The 17,579-nt window shown below is 42.2% G+C and overlaps 1 protein-coding gene across 1 annotated transcript in view; it reads left to right on the top strand.

The window, feature by feature from the left end:
- The window catches only part of LOC132479816 (ATP-binding cassette sub-family C member 12-like), a 32,901-nt gene that overhangs the window by 6,816 nt on the left and 8,506 nt on the right, over positions 1 to 17,579 (top strand). The window contains 8 exon segments of the mRNA XM_060083431.1: positions 3,418 to 3,452; positions 3,455 to 3,572; positions 5,899 to 6,046; positions 6,335 to 6,568; positions 7,869 to 8,042; positions 8,452 to 8,599; positions 12,018 to 12,166; positions 14,541 to 14,648. Of these exon segments, the coding sequence (XP_059939414.1) occupies positions 3,418 to 3,452; positions 3,455 to 3,572; positions 5,899 to 6,046; positions 6,335 to 6,568; positions 7,869 to 8,042; positions 8,452 to 8,599; positions 12,018 to 12,166; positions 14,541 to 14,648 (1,114 nt within the window).

The following is a 17,579-nucleotide window of genomic DNA, read 5'->3' as shown; positions in this document are numbered from 1 at the left end:
TAAAGCAATTAGAGAAAGAAGAACAAAAAACCCCCAAAGCTAGCAGAAGGAAAGAAATCATAAAGATCAGATCAGAAATAAATGAAAAAGAAATGAAGGAAACGATAGCAAAGATCAACCAAACTAAAAGCTGTTTCTTTGAGAAGATAAACAAAATTGACAAACCATTAGCCAGACTCATCAAGAAAAGAAGGGAGAAGACTCAAATCAATAGAATTAGAAATGAAAAAGGAGAAGTAACAACTGACACTGCAGAAATACAAAAGATCATGAGAGATTACTACAAGCAACTCTATGCCAATAAAATGGACAACCTGGAAGAAATGGACAAATTCTTAGAAATGCACAACCTGCCAAGACTGACTCAGGAAGAAATAGAAAATATGAACAGACCAATCACAAGCACTGAAATTGAAACTGTGATTAAAAATCTTCCATCAAACAAAAGCCCAGGACCAGATGGCTTCACAGGCGAATTCTATCAAACATTTAGAGAAGAGCTAACACCCATCCTTCTCAAACTCTTCCAAACAATTTCAGAGGAAGGAACACTCCCAAACTCATTCTACGAGGCCACCATCACCTTGATACCAAAACCAGGCAAGGATGTCACAAAGAAAGAAAACTACAGGCCAATATCACTGATGAACATAGATGCAAAAATCCTCAACAAAATACTAGCAAACAGATTCCAACAGCACATTAAAAGGATCATACACCATGATCAAGTGGGGTTTATTCCAGGAATGCAAGGATTCTTCAATATACGCAAATCAATCAATGTGATACACCATATTAACAAGTTGAAGGAGAAAAACCATATGATCATCTCAATAGATGCAGAGAAAGCTTTCGACAAAATTCAACACCCATTTATGATAAAAACCCTGCAGAAAGTAGGCATAGAGGGATCTTTCCTCAACATAATAAAGGCCATATATGACAAACCCACAGCCAAAATTGTCCTCAATGGTGAGAAACTGAAACCATTTCCACTAAGATCAGGAACAAGACAAGGCTGCCCACTCTCACCACTCTTATTCAACCTAGTTTTGGAAGTTTTAGCCACAGCAATCAGAGAAGAAAAGGAAATAAAAGGAATCCAAATCGGAAAAGAAGAAGTAAAGCTGTCATTGTTTGCAGATGACATGATACTATACATAGAGAATCCTAAAGATGCTACCGAAAAACTACTAGAGCTAATCAATGAATTTGGTAAAGTAGCAGGTTACAAAATTAATGTACAGAAATCTCTGGCATTCCTGTACACTAATGATGAAAAATCTGAAAAGGAAATCAAGAAAACACTCCCATTTACCATTGCAACAAAAAGAATAAAATATCTAGGAATAAACCTACCTAAGGAGACAAAAGACCTGTATGCAGAAAATTATAAGACACTGATGAAAGAAATTAAAGATGATACAAACAGATGGAGAGATATACCATGCTCCTGGATTGGAAGAATCAATATTGTGAAAATGACTCTACTACCCAAAGCAATCTACAGATTCAATGCAATCCCTATCAAACTACCACTGGCATTTTTCACAGAACTAGAACAAAAAATTTCAAAATTTGTTTGGAAAAACAAAAGACCCCGAATAGCCAAAGCAATCTTGAGAACGAAAAAAGGAGCTGGAGGAATCAGGCTCCCTGACTTCAGACTATACTACAAAGCTACAGTAATTAAGACAGTGTGGTACTGGCATAAAAACAGAAAGATAGATCAGTGGATCAGGATAGAAAGCCCAGAGATAAACCTACGCACATATGGCCAACTTATCTTTGATAAAGGAGGCAGGAATGTACAGTGGAGAAAGGACAGCCTCTTCAATAAGTGGTGCTGGGAAAACTGGACAGGGACATGTAAAAGTATGAGATTAGATCATTCCCTAACACCACACACAAAAATAAGCTCAAAATGGATTAAAGACTTAAATGTAAGGCCAGAAACTATCAAACTCTTAGAGGAAAACATAGGTAGAACACTCTATGACATAAATCACAGCAAGATCCTTTTGGACCCACCTCCTAGAGAAATGGAAATAAAAACAAAGATAAACACATGGGACCTAATGAAACTTCAAAGCTTTTGCACAGCAAAGGAAACCATAAACAAGACCAAAAGACAACCCTCAGAATGGGAGAAAATATTTGCAAATGAAGCAACTGACAAAGGATTAATCTCCAAAATTTATAAACAGCTCATGCAGCTCAATAGCAAAAAAACAAACAACCCAATCCAAAAATGGGCAGAAGACTTAAATAGGCATTTCTCCAAAGAAGATATACAGACTGCCAACAAACACATGAAAGAATGCTCAACATCATTAATCATTAGAGAAATGCAAATCAAAACTACAATGAGATATCATCTCACACCAGTCAGAATAGCCATCATCAAGAAATCCAGAAACAATAAATGCTGGAGAGGGTGTGGAGAAAAGGGAACACTCTTGCACTGCTGGTGGGAATGTGAATTGGTACAGCCACTATGGAGAACAGTATGGAGGTTCCTTAAAAAACTAAAAATAGAACTACCATATGATCCAGCAATCCCACTACTAGGCATATACCCTGAGAAAACCATAATTCAAAAAGAGACATGTACCAAAATGTTCATTGCAGCTCTATTCACAATAGCCCGGAGCTGGAAACAACCTAAGTGTCCATCCTCGGATGAATGGATAAAGAAGATGTGGCACATATATACAATGGAATATTACTCAGCCATAAAAAGAAACGAAACTGAGCTATTTGTAATGAGGTGGATAGACCTAGAGTCTGTCATACAGAGTGAAGTAAGTCAGAAAGAGAAAGACAAATACCGTATGCTAACACATATATATGGAATATAAGAAAAAAAATGTCATGAAGAACCTAGGGGTAAAACGGGAATAAAGACACAGACCTACTTGAGAATGGACTTGAGGATATGGGGAGGGGGAAGGGTAAGCTGTGACAAAGCGAAAGAGAGGCATGGACATATATACACTACCAAACGTAAGGTAGATAGCTAGTGGGAAGCAGCCGCATAGCACAGGGAGATCAGCTCGGTGCTTTGTGACTGCCTGGAGGGGAGGGATGGGGAGGGTGGGAGGGAGGGAGATGCATGAGGGAGGGGATGTGGGAACAGATGTATATGTATGACTGATTCACTTTGTTATAAAGCATAAACTAATAAAAAAATAGAAAAAAAAAAAAAAGAACTGACTTGCAGAATTCCTAAAAATCGAACAATCAGCACTTGCAAGCTGGTAGGAGCTGGCCCAGCACACCGCTGCTCATGGGGCTGATGATGTGAGTCACAGGTCTGAGCGTGGCTCTGGTTATCACTGTAGTTAAGAATTCCAGCCAGGGACTCAAGGCAATGACCTCAAAAACCTGGAACACCGAGTGTTTCGCTTGTTTTAGGCTGGCACCCAACCCTGTGGATGACGCAGGGCTGCTCTCTTTGCCACATTCTCTTAGCTCACGCCAGTGATGGTGAGAGGCTACAAGCACACGCTGACTGTGGACACACTGCCCCCACTGTCACCGTATGACTCATTCGACACCAATGCCAAAAGGTACCAGGATTTGTCTGGGTCACATCTAGAGAGGAGCCCACTTTGGGAAGGGACCTGTGAGTCCTTGTGTGTGCTCCCATTTCCCTTTGCGGAAATCAATGCCCACTGGTTGGGTGGCTGTTCTCATGGCTTATCTCTGAGATGAGGGCTGGGCTGACTGACCTTCCTGGTCTAGTCTAGGGGAGGTGAGTATTGGGGAGGTTTGGTAGGGAGAATGAACTTCTTGAGAGCCTGAGGCTTCAGGACCATTCTGGCAGGGCTATCAGCTATTTTGTAGGAGCACCGCATCAGGGCAAGAGTGGCCGGAATCTCACTTTGCTCTGTGCTGGCTAGACACCACCTGGGCTGCTTCCAGGCACGTTGTTGTATTTCACTTTAAAAATTGTCATTGGACTTTAAAAAAAAATTTTATTTTATATTGGAGTATAGTTGATTAACAGTGTTGTATTAGTTTCAGGTGTTACAGCAAAGTGATTCAGTTATACACATACATGTATCTATTCTTTTACAAATTCTTTTCCCATTTAGGTTATTACAGAATATTGTGAGCTTTTATATTACAAAATATGTTTAGGTTGAACCAAATGAAAACTTCCAATATTTGACAATTTTGATTTGCAAAAACATGTATTTCATTGATTCAATCTAATTCAGATTCATTATAGAAATGTCAAAGTAACAGAAGTTTAAGCAGTGGAAGTATCCCCATCGTACTCCAGGCCCACTCCCCAGAGGTCAGCACTGTTAAATGCTGGTGTGCATCTGTCCTGGATTTTTTCTACTCAGATTAAACACACCCTGTGCTACCATCTTCTGCAGATCAATACCTCTTCTTCTTCCTCCTTACTCACAGGTCATCTTTTTTCTTTGAACAAAAACTGAAGAATACTATCTCATGGTTAACCATTTTGCTATTTTCAGTGAAGAGTTTATAAAGATTTTTCCACAGCCCAAAACCTCAACTTCATTCTTTCTAACGGCTGCACTGAACTCCAAGGTTCATGTCTTAAACAATGGGGAAGATCTCATCGCCCTCTCTCTGCATTTGTTTCTTCTGGAATTCTCCTTCTCTTTGGCCTCATATGCTTGAAGGGCTGGGAGTTATAATCATGCTCTTGCAATTGCTCCTACAATTGTGCATACCCTCATCTGTGTCCTGCAGAAATCTCTGTCAGTGGTAGTTTCCAAAATCTATAGTCTGGAGAAAGTTGCCAGGGAGCACGGAGGGAAAGGGGCTGGACTAGTGCCTGTGGACCAGGTTTTCCTTCTACCTCTCTGTCGGTTTTTAATGTTGCCTTCCATCTACCCAACATCAACTTAGATCCTCTTCCCTTCTGTGCTAATGTTCTCCTCCAAAGGCTGACCCACCAAACACATGTTGACGACCTTAATAACACACTATCTTCAGTCCATGCCTCTCTTCCAGACTCTGAGTTCATACACCCAGCATCCGACTGGACTTGGATGATTCACAAGCATCCTATATCTAAAGCTGCATTCTTGATCTTCAGCCCCGCCTGACGATGTTCCCTCTTCCCCCTTTCCCCATCTCTGTGAACTCTATTCCCACAGTTGGTCAAGTCAGAAAACTGGGGCCCCTGATCCCCCTCCTCCTTTTCTCCCACATCTAATTCATCAGTAAGTCCTGTTGTCTCCCCTGACCACCTTTCCCTAAATCCAGTGTCAAACCACTGCCACCTCCCACCTAGATGCCGATGGTCTCCCACTGTGGTCTCCCTGCTTCCGTCTTTGCTCCCCACCCCCATAACCCACTACCCTCACAGCAGCCAGATGTTCTTATAGATATGTAAAATGATCTTGTCACGTCAGCTTAAAAGCCTGCAGTGGCTTCCTTTGCAATCTAATCTCCTTCCTGAGGACTGTGAGATCCCATGAGATCTGGCCCTGCCTTGCCTCCCCGTGTCCCCACACGCCTGTCACACTGGCCTCCTTTCAGGTCTTTGAAATGGACAAACTCCTCCCTGCCCTGGAGAAGATTTTTTTTTCTTGGTTTCTCTGTTGCCTCAGTGTTTTTATCACAACTGGTATTGTGCCAGAGACAGGCAGGAGGAGGAAATCAAGGCCCGGAAAGAGCCCAAATGACAGATACCAGCTTGTGCTGTGTCAGGGCTCTGCCCGCTGCCTCGCTCATGTCCCATCCACCCTCCAAAAGAAGAAGGGAGAACAAATGCTGTTCTTCTGAAGCCACCACTGCCAGGGATGGGGGTTGTGCTAAGAATTCTTGCAAAGTTTTTTCCATCAGAGTAGCTTTGAACAGCAAGTGGGAATGTAAATCTTTTTCCTTCTTCCTGTTCTTTCATCACAGATTTTGAATCCTTTGGGATGAAGAGGTAGAAAGGATGGGTCCCGAGAAAGCCTCTCTGGGCCGGGTGGTCTGGAAATTCCAGAGGACGCATGTTTTGATGGATATCGTGGCCAATATCCTGTGCGTGATCACGGCAGCCATAGGGCCGGTGAGCGCACCGGCTCTTCTTCGGCCTTGTCTCCCAGGTCCCCAGACTGGCAAAGAATGTCATTAGTTACTTTCTCTATGATCTGGTGGGTTTAGTACATTGTCGTTATCTTTGCGCTCCTTGGGGGCGAATTTTCATAAAGCTAATCCTTGTCAAGCACAGCAGCAGCCACTGAAATTAATTAAAAAGTTTGCCTCATAAAGTCAGCTTGCTGACGTTATCTGAGGCCTCCTGTACCTACCTTGACCCTCAGCAGCACTCTTCTCTCTTCACCGTGCTGTTTTACAGATGATTCTCATTCACCAAATCCTCCAGCAGACTGAGAGCATCTCCAGGAAGGTCTGGGTTGGCGTCAGCCTGTGCACAGCCCTTTTCACCACGGAGTTTACCAAAGTTCTCTTTTGGGCCCTTGCCTGGGCCATAAATTACTGCACGGAGATCCGGTCGAAGGTGACCATCTCCACCCTGGTTTTCGAAAACCTGGTGTCATTCAAGAGGCTGACACACATCTCTGTTGGTGAGGTAAGTTGGTCCAGAAGGAGTTTAACTTTTGGAAACTAAATTCCGAGTTTTCTGAATATGTGTGAGATGTACTTCCTGGATGGAATATCTGCCCCCCTTTTGGTTGTCAATATCCTGCCCATCATGTCCCATCTCCTTGCTAAGTGAAGTGGTGGAGACTCAAAACACCAGAAGAATTCAGAGAAAGGAGAGCTCCATTCAAGCTGGAGAATTTGGAAAGGCTTCCCTGTTCCAGTTGGAACAGGGCTGAGGGCTGAGCTCATCCAATCCCTTTGATCGTCAGTGAGGACACTGAAGCAGTACAGAGAACACTACAGCATTTAATAAAATTGATTGACTAATGGATCTGATGATTCCAACTGTGTAGTATTTGGGATGCCAAGTCCCAACAAAGACCATGCCTGTTGGACTTCAGAGCTGACATTTTCTTAAGCCCTTAATCCTTAGCAATAAAATCTTCACCCTTTACACGAGAATATTTCCCTGGCCAAGGGAAACCTGGGTGGCATGAAGTAAGGGAAAAGACTTGTTTCTTTCTTACACTCGCTCTTTCAGTTTGTTCAAAATATCCTGTATCAATTACGATTAGATTCAGTTGCATAAACCGAAAACCCCCAAAACAGTGGATTAAACCAGATGGATTTATTTCACTCTGTGTAAAAGGAGTCTGGAAGAGGATGATCTGGGGCTGGAGTGGGGACTTCCAGGCTTTTCTATTTTTCTTCATCACTACCTTAGCACATGGCTCCCATAATGGTTCAGAATGGAAGCTGCAGGTCCAGCCATCCCAACCATGTTTCAGAGAGCCGGTAGGAGGAAGGAGACTTCCAAGTTGAGTTGGCTCCCTGTAAGAATTCATCCCCAAAGTTCCATTCAGCACTTTGGCTTATACCTCATTGCCCTTAACATAATTACATGGTCACCATGCTTCCACAAAGGAGGCTGGGAAATGTGGTCCTTTTGCTGGGCCCATGGATGCCCTGATTAAGCAGGGTTGTGCTAATAAGGAAGAAGAAGATAGAGCTATGAGGTAGGCAGCTGGCAACCTCGCCACCATGTTCCCAGGTGGTACTTAAGCCTTTCTTCATTGGGATTCTCAGTTCTAAAAGACAGGCCTCTCCAAAGTCATACTAAAATGAGACCCACAAAACTCACCCTGTTGGTCCTCTGACAATTCTCTCCCCCTATAAGTCAGTTTTTCTCTTCCTTCCTCAGACCCCTCAGCCATTCCAAAAGCCTTCAGTTGAGGAAATGTTTAGGTGGCCCTCCCAAAGGCTGAACCCATGTGCTTTCTTTCCAGGTGCTCAATATACTATCAAGTGATAGTTATTCTTTGTTTGAAGCTGCCTTGTTTTGCCCCTTGCCAGCCACCATCCTTATCCTAATGGCTGTCTGTGTAGTGTACTCCTTTTTCATTCTGGGGCCCACAGCTCTCATCGGGATATCTGTGTATGTGCTATTCATCCCCATCCATGTAATGGCAGGTCTTTGCTGTTGTACTTCACACACACTCTCACTGAAGTGAACTTTGTGTCCAGGGCCTGGCCCTGAAGTCTGGGCCCTTACTTTGAGCTCACAAACAGTACAGCATTTTTACAACTTGAATTTGAATACCCTGGGGAAGGGGAGTATGCTTCTTCAGTCTGTCAAAGTCCCCAGCACTTTCATTGCATCCTGGCAATTCATGCATTTGCATCATCTGCCCTGACCCCAGTCATGTCCCCCAGAGCACATCAGCCACAACTCAAGGGAAGGATTCAGCTGAGAATCTCGGGCCAACTTCCCTTAGAACTTTTCCTGACACTTACACTCCAATCCCTGGATTTTTAGGCCAACTGCAACTCAGCAATTCTCTGAACACACTGTTTGTACCTCGATGTCAGATATTTATGGCTAAGCTCAATTCAGCTTTTCGATGATCAGCAATTTCAGTGACAGATGAGCGAGTTCAGATAATGAATGAGTTTCTGACCTGCATCAAGCTGATTAAAATGTACACCTGGGAGAAATCTTTTACGAATGCCATCCAAGGTAGGATGAGCAGTTGCTGAAAGAACCACTTACCCTGTAGAATGTGCTCTTCTAAGGGGTTCTTAAGGGTCCTGGGGCTGGGCATTCTGGAAGTTGGCTGAAGCGACCACCGAGCTGATCTGTAGGCTTTTCAAAAAATTACAAAGATTTTAGAATAGACCCAGGCATCTCTTCTGCTGAACCCAAGGGCTCAGCAGGTGAGTGACATATGGTTTAGCCATACTGAGGTCAGTGAATTCTTGTACTGGTCAGTTACCTTTCACAAAAACAGTCCACTAAAACATTATGAGCAGGAGAAGAGCTGGCTCAGCTTGATTTCCTTGACTTGGAAGATGTCCACATGGACACACACACACACTAACACTTACACACATGTCCCCTCCTCGCCGGCAGCAGCCTCATCAGGATCAGATGTCTCACTGACTTGACATGCTTTGGGCAGATAAGAGAATGCATATATAGCTGTTTTGTTTTAAAGACGATATGAAGACTATTTCAATCAAATAAAAATGCAAATCTAATTGCAGGAATATTTACATAATTGCTGACATAGACTCAGGTGGTTGACCGGTTAATGATTTGAAACACCCTTACAACTAACTCTCTGGATCCACAATTACACTTTTAGACCAGCATGTAATTGGGCCTGAAGCTGTGTATCCACATTTTAGGAAGTGGCTTTAGAAAACCTGCTTTTGAGACTGCCAAAGGAAGTGCCCCAGGTTGGGATGCTGGCAGCCCTATTGTACCCTCTTTGAAGACACAGAAATACTTCCTCACACACTGAACTCACTTTAATGCAATTTATTTGATGTGATTAAATTTGATTCCATTTGACATAATTCAATTTAAAACTCAATTTAATTCAAGTCAGTTTAACTCAATAAATATGTACCAAGTTCCTACTATGTGCAAGGCCATGGGAGTCACACAAAATAATTAGGAAAAGGGTCCCTAGTTTTAAAATTGAGGGAGGATGAGTTAACTAAGCTCAAAAATAGCTATTAGTTTGTTGGCTCTACTTCTAGAATATATCTGGAATCTTTCTGCTTCTCTTCATTCTACTGTCACCCTAGTCCAAGCAATATCCTCTCCCTTCCAGACTATGGCAAGAACTTCTAGATGCAACCCCTGCTTTCCTCCTTCCCCCTAAAACCCATGATGCACTCAGCAGCCAGAGTGACCTTTTAAAAATGTCAATCAGATCTTGTCTCTCCCCTGCTGAAAAAGCTTTAGTGGCCTCTTATCACACTTAGGTTTTTTCAAATTTAGCTCTTTTGGATGAAGTCCAGATTCCTTCCGATGGGCTATTAGATCCAGCACAGTCTGGCCCCTGCTGACCTCCCGACCTCATCACATCTTACCCAGGCCTTGATACCTCTGCTTGAGCCACACAAACCTTCTGTTTTTAGAACAACATCCACACCCATTCATGCCTCAGGATCTCTGCCGTTGCTGTTCCCTCCGCCTGGAATGTCTTCTGCTAGATGTTCATGCTGACTTTGTCTTGACTTTGGGTCTCCTGAAATCAATGTCACCGACTCAAGAAACCTTCTTGACCACAGTCTCAAGCAGGTCCACTCCCCATTCACCTCTTAATCACTTCATCCTGTTCATTTCTCTCATATTACCCAACACAGTTTATAATTATCTTATTTACTTGTTTGTTTGTTTCTTTATTGTCTATCGCGCCTACTGGAAGAGCCAAGACCCTGTTTGTCCCTATATTCCCCAGCACCCAGCACAGACCCTGGCCTATAGCAGACATCAGATTAAAATGTGCTGAATGAGTGAACATGTGAATTCATTATAGGATAAAATGGGTAAAATGCCACAAAAGAAACTGAGAGGAGCTCCACGGGTGTGAGAGATGAGGAAAAGCCTGCTGGCAGAGGTGGCGTTTTAGACAGGCCCTGAAGGATAGCAGGGATGTGGACACAGATGGAGCTGGGGAAGCCCCCTGGGCAGGAGCAAAGGCCTAGAGGCTTTGCGTGGGGAGAAGGAGGTGGCTGGTGTTCTTGAGGGGAAGGGCGTGTGGACAGCATGCTTTGGATCCCAACCTCTTAAGAGGCAAGTCACTTAACCTGCTAGGCCTTTCCTCTACTGTCAGAAGGGCATAATGATGGCTTCTGCTGTGTCACACTGTGGTGAGAGCAGCCTAGGGAGAGCGTGCCTGTGCGGGGTGCAGCCCAACACCTGGTCTGTAGTCAGCACTCAGCGAGAAGGGCTGTGACACCATGTTGCTAATGTGAAAGGGTTTTTGCAGAGGACGCTGGAATTGCCATTAAGGACTCTTTAAACAGCAGGGGAGGGAAGCTTGAATTTTATGTGTGAGTGGTGCGGAGTCATGGCCTCATCTGGACTTACGGAAGAGAGATGTGCTCTTGGGTTTTTGTAGCTGTTCCTGAGACAAAGGGCAGGGGCCTCAATCTGGCAGTCTTCAGGCTGCCATATGTGTTTTGTTTGGCCCCTACAGTACTTTAACTTTTTCAATTAGTTCCCAACATTTAAGAGTAGGGAGATGTCTCATAAAATTCCACATCTCAGACTTCAAAACAGTCTGATGAGCCTGGGACATCCTCGCTCTGGTCTTGCTCTCTGCCCACTCCCTTCATTTACCTTACTTGCCTGACCCCTGTAGGCATCTGAGGGTATGACTCCTGACACACAGAGAATCAGATCAGAAGGGACCTTGGAAACCATCCAGCAATGGCAGCTGACACGCACTGAACCCCCAGTACATGCTGGCATTGTGCTCCGGGCTGTCTGTGCTTCCTCCCATTTAAACTTCACAACAAGAGCCCTTAACACTTATTTGCAGGAGAACAGAGCAGGAGTAATATGTTCCTTTTTTTTTTTTTTAATTGAAGTATAGTTGGTTTACAATGTTGTATTAGTTTCAGGTGTACAGTAAAGTGATTCAGTTATACATATATATATTATATATGTATATATATAATATATATATGTTCTTTTTCAGATTCTTTTCCATTATAGGTTACAAGGTATTGAGTATAGTTCCCTGTGCTTTACAGTAACTCCTTGTTTTTTATCTATTTTATATATAGTCGTGTGTATCTGTTAATCCTAGACTCCTAATTTATCCCTCTCCCTGCCCCTTCCCTTTCGGTATCCATACTTTGTTCTCCATGTCTGTGAGTCTCTTTCTGTTTCCTAGATAAGTTCATTTGTATTACTTTTTTAGATTCCACATATAAGTGCTATCACATGATATTTGTCTTTCTCTGTCTGACTTACTTCACTTAGTATGATAATCTCTAGGTCCACCCTTGTTGCTGCAAATGGCAATATTTCATTCATTTTTATGGCTGAGGAGTATTCCGTTGAGTAATACGTTTCTTAATGCTGGTGCTTGACAAGCAACATAAGACCACCGTGGACTGTTTCTATTTCACAGATATAAGGAAGAGGGAAAGGAGATTACTGGAAAAAGCTGGATTTGTCCAAAGTGGAAACTCAGTGCTGGCCCCCATTGCATCCACCATAGCCATTGTACTGACATTTACCTGCCACATCCTCCTGAGATGAAAGCTCACTGCCCCAGTGGTAAGCACCTCTTTAGAGCTGGCCTCTTCTGTACCCAACTCTGCAAGTGCCAGGTGGGTAGCTCCTCTGGCACTGGCATCAGAACACCCAATCATGGTGAGCCAGAAAACAGCAGAATTCCACCCTGACTTCTAAAACAAGTACTTGAGCTGACTGGGAGCCGAGGAGAGCTTAGTAGCAATTCTTATTCAGTCTACAGCAGGGCAGGGATAGTAGTTAATGCTGGAACACAATTTTATGTTTGGACATTGAAACCAAGGAGCCCTTGACTATTTTATTCTTATTTATCCATATATACGCCAAGAAGAGAGTTGGTGAAAGTTCTCTGGGTGGGAGAGGTGTCAGTATTGGGAGAGGCAGTGTGGTGTCCGGATCAGGGTCCCCCTCGTTTAAAGCCCGACTCCACACTTGCTATGACTTACAGCAATTCACAGAACCTCTCGTATCGGTTTTATTATCTGTAAATGGGGTGATGACAGTCCCTGTCGTTGTGAGGATAGAAGTTGTCTTGTGAGGATAGAAGTTGTCTTACACAAAGCACTCTGTCAGCACCTCGAATGCGGTAAATGCTGCATAAGTTGTTGCTGTTCTCATTAGCCTTATGCTCAGCCAGGCCAGGCATATTCAGGTTGAAAGCCTCAGAAGGAGAATTGGAGTGAATGTGAGGGGCTCAGGACCTGAGCTAGAGAGGAAATGGCCCTTGACTGAAATAAAGAAACAAACATTTTGAATATTAAAGCAGTGTCTGAAGGGGAAGTGGTTGGAAGAAAGAACACAAAGGCAAGAAAAAGAGAGAGAATGAAATAAAAAAAGGAGAGGTATGCTCCCCAGAAAAGAATTGCACCAAAAATCAGGGATCTGGAGGGGAGTGTGGGGGGACATTTGAGAAGGCAGGATGCTCTTCTGGGGCATTCGTTGTGGCACTGTCAATGCAATTACTGCCCCGTGTTTCTTTGGGAAATACTTTAATTCTCTTAGTTTCTTCGCACACATTTTTCTCTCACACACTCTGGGGACTTGAACCGAAAGCCAAAATGAACAGCAATGGTTGATGTACAGAATGAATGCTATTGGATTATTGTGGCTGCTGTCTACCATGCCAAACCCCCAAAAAAGTTTTTTCCCAGAACACACCAGGCAAATTAATTTGAAACCAAATTAAGTGCACATTGTTAATATTTTTTAAAACGATGATTTAGAAGAAATCTAGACCAAGAACAAATTCCCTGAATGCGAGGATCGTATTTCTTTGGACTAAGAATCTCTTTCAGTCTCCTCCTCTGCCAGAGCCACATGAGTAGGAGGTCAGCCCTGAGGAGCTGTCACATCAGGCAGCCCGGGGGCTCTGCTAGCCAGGGCCTGGATTTCCTGAGCCAAGATAGTGCTCTAGGACCTGGGGGAGCTGAATTCTCTTTGGGGATATATTTGGGACCAGATGTGATGAAGGGAGCATCCTTCATCATCCTCTTAATGAACTAACTAGAATTAGTTGAAGCCTGGGGGCCCTGTCCATGGGGCCCATTCAACAGCAGGAAGGATCACTCCAGATTTGTCGATGGAAGTTGTGTTTTTAATTTCTTAGATGGGTGGTTAGGGAGAGGCTGCTAATTACAAGTTGGACAGATGAGAAGATGAAAGCTGAGAGATGAGATCATGCCCCCTGTGGGGCACCCACAGAGCAAGGAAACTTGTCTTCATTGAGGCTATATGATATTATCCACCCACCAGGCAGGGCTCAGTGGGGAAGGTCCTAGTGAAGGGAGGTCATTGTTCATTGTTTTGGAAATGACAGTGGAACCGAGGCTCTCCAATTGGTCCCTTATGTGTGTGTGGAGACAGGGCATGGAGGCCAGACCCTGAGGGAAGGAGAACCAGCAACCAGCCTGGGCCAGGCACATCATTCTAGGGAGCTTGCACCTTCAACACTGGTCTCTGTGTGGTATGTAAAAGGATGCTCTATCTCTGAAGGGTCAGATGCCTCTGAAGCAACTAAGAGAAGGGAATAATTTAGGAAAAATCTGCATATGTTTTTGAGCGAATGGTCTAGACCAAATAAGGATATGCTATGGATGGAGATTTCCAAAGGCACTCAATTAGAGGCACTTTTCAGACCTTATCCTCTGGATTGACAGAGATAAGGGGATAAGTTTCCCACCATTTTGGTGAAAATCCAAACGCAAAATAGTTTAAGATGTTAATACCTTTAATTTGCCAACCCATGATTTCTGAGCCATGAAATGAGAAAATTTTTCCTCTGAGAATCCCAACTGTGCTACTGTTTCTCATCTCAGGAAGTTTAATCCCCATGGACTTAATGGTTCAAAGCCAAAGCAACATCCCATCCTGAATTCTATACCTCTCTTTTGTTCTTCAGGCATTTAGTGTGATTGCCATGTTTAATGTAATGAAGTTTTCAATTGCAATCTTACCTTTCTCGGTCAAAGCAGCAGCTGAAGCCAATGTCTCTCTAAGGAGAATGAAGGTATAAATAACACGGGGTGAGCAGGGAAGAAAGATCTCATTTTGGGGCAGGAAAATTCCCAGATAAGGGGAGGCTGTGTCAACCCATTGGAGGGCTGGGTCACTGGTTTGGTGGGTGTTGGGAGACGACCCTCCATTCAGTGTTGGATACACAAATATGCATCAAGCAGGATACAGGCAGAGTATTATAGGTGGCCTGCCCTTTTAGTAAAAATGAGATGGAGTCTCCACCCAGGGAAATGATGTTCCTGACCCTCTACTCTTTCTCCAAGCCATAAATCTTAACTTGTTCCAGGAGTGGAGTTCAGTTTGCACTGAGCTATCTCCCCTTTGTCTACCTAGTTTGTCCTAGGATGTGTGTGGTGACAGAAGTGATGAAGGAGGTGGGGGGGCACCATATTTATACACTCATTTAGTCATTTTATTTATTAATCTATTCATTCATCAAAGATTTACTGTGTGAGTCCCAAACAGGATCAACACAAAGAGAACCACACAAAGACACATTGTAATTAAAATGGCAAAAATTAAAGATAAAGAGAGACTATTAAAAGCAGCAAGGGAAAGCAACAAGTTGCATACAAGGAAACTCCCATAAGGCTATCAGCTGACTTCAGCAGAAACTCTGCAGGTCAGAAGGGAGTGGCACGATATATTTAAAGTGATGAAAGGGGAAAAACTACAACCAAGAATACTCTACACAGCAAGACTCTCATTCAGATTTGATGGAGAGTTCATAACTTTACAGACAAGCAAAAGCTAAAAGAGTTCGGAACCATCAAACCAGCTTTACAAGAAATGTTAAAGGGACTTCTCTAAGCTAGAAAGAAAAGACCACAACTAGAAACATGAAAATCACAAAAGGAGAAGGCTTATCAGTAAGGGCAAATATACAGTAAAGGTATATGTATCAACTATGTATAAAATATGTATAAAATTGGTAGGACGGTTAAAAGGCAAAAGTAGTAAAATCATCTAAATCCACAATATATAGTTAAGGGATAACAAAACAAATTGATGTAAAATATGGAAAAATAGTACTTGTGGGGGAAGAGAGTAAAAACTCAGGGTTGTTAAAATGCATTTGAAATTAGGAGATCAGCAACTTAAAATAATCATGTATATATATATATATATGTATGTATAGATTTCTATATATAAACCTCATGGTAGCCACAAACCATACATTTATGATAGATAAACACACACACAAAAAAGGAATCCAAACATAACACTAAAGATTGTCATCAAATCACAAAGGAAGAGAGCAAAAGAAGAAAAGAACAAAAAAGAACTACAAAAACAACCCCAAGACAATTAACAAAATGATGATACCTACCCATTATTACTTTAAATGTAAATGGACTAAATGCTCCAACCAAAAGACATAGAGTGGCTGAATAGATATGAAAACAAAACCCATATACATGCTGCCTGCAAGAGACTCACTTCAGATCTAAAGACACACACAGATTGAAAGTAAGGGGATGGAAAAGGCATTCCATGCAGATGGAAATTGAAAGAAAGCTGGAGTAGCAATACTTATATCAGAAAAAACAGACTTTAAAACAAAGACTGTTACAAGAAACAAAGGCATTACGTAATGATCAAAGGACCAATCCAAGAAGAAAATATAACAATTATAAATACATATGCACTCAACATAGGACCCACTTAAATACATAAAGCAAATATTAACAGATATAAAGGGAGAAATTGACAGTAGCACAGCAAAGGAAAGCATTGACAAAACGAAAAGACAACCTACTGAATGGAAGAAAATATTTGCAAATGATATGACTGATAAGGGGTTAATATCCAACATATATAAACAGCTCATACAACTCAACATCAAAAACCCAAACAACCCAATTAGAAACGGGCAAAAGAACTGAACAGAAATGTTTCCAAAGAGGAAATGCAGATGCCAACAGGCACATGAAAAGATGCTCAGCATCGCTAATCATCAGGGAAATGCAAATCAAAACCACAAAGAGATATCACCTCACACCTGTCAGAATGTCTATCATCAAAAAGAACACAAATTACAGATGTTGGGGAGCATGTGGAAAAAAGAGAACCCTCGTATACTGTTGGTAGAAGGTAAATTTGTGCAGTCACTATAGAAAACAACAGTGTGGAGATTCCTCAAAAAACTAAAAATAGAACTACCATATGACCCAGCAATTCCACTCTGGGGTATATATCTGAAGAAAACAGAACACTAATTTGAAAAGATACATGCACCACAATGTTCATAGCAGCATTATTTACAAAAGCCAAGATATGGAAGGAACCTAAGTGTCCATTGAGAGATGAATGGATAAGGAAGATAGTGGTACATATACACAATAGAATATTACTCAGCCATAAAAAGAATGAAATTTTGCCATTTGTAGCAGCGTGGATGGACTTGGAGGGCATTATGCTAAGTGAAATAAGTCAGACAAAGAAAGACAAATACTGAATGATATCATGTATATGTGAAGTCTAAAAAAGTAAAGCATAAAACCCTGCATATAACAAAAAGGAAACAAACTCACAGATATAGAGAACAAACTAGTGGTTACCAGTGGGGAGAGGGAAGGGGAAGGAGCACGATAGGAACAGGGGATTAAGCGGTACAAACTGTTATGTATAAAATAAATAAACTGCAAGGATATATTGTACAGCACAGGAATATAGCCAATATTTTATAATAACTTTAAATGGAGTATAATCTATAAAAACTTTGAATCACTATGTTGTGTACGTGAGATTAATATTGTAAATCAACTATATCTCAATTAAAAAAAAAGATTTACTGTATGCTTCCTATATGCAAGGCATTGTGGAAAATGCAAATAAGATTTACTGTATGCTTCCTATATGCAAGGCACTGTGGAAAATGCAAATACAAGGAAGAGAGTCTTTACTCTTAAGAGCCTCCAGT

This window comes from Mesoplodon densirostris, chromosome 19 (genome assembly GCF_025265405.1).
Source record: "Mesoplodon densirostris isolate mMesDen1 chromosome 19, mMesDen1 primary haplotype, whole genome shotgun sequence".
Taxonomy (NCBI): Eukaryota; Metazoa; Chordata; class Mammalia; order Artiodactyla; family Ziphiidae; genus Mesoplodon; species Mesoplodon densirostris.
The sequence above is the reverse complement of the archived record's forward strand: the minus strand, read 5'-3'. Positions and strand labels throughout refer to the sequence as shown.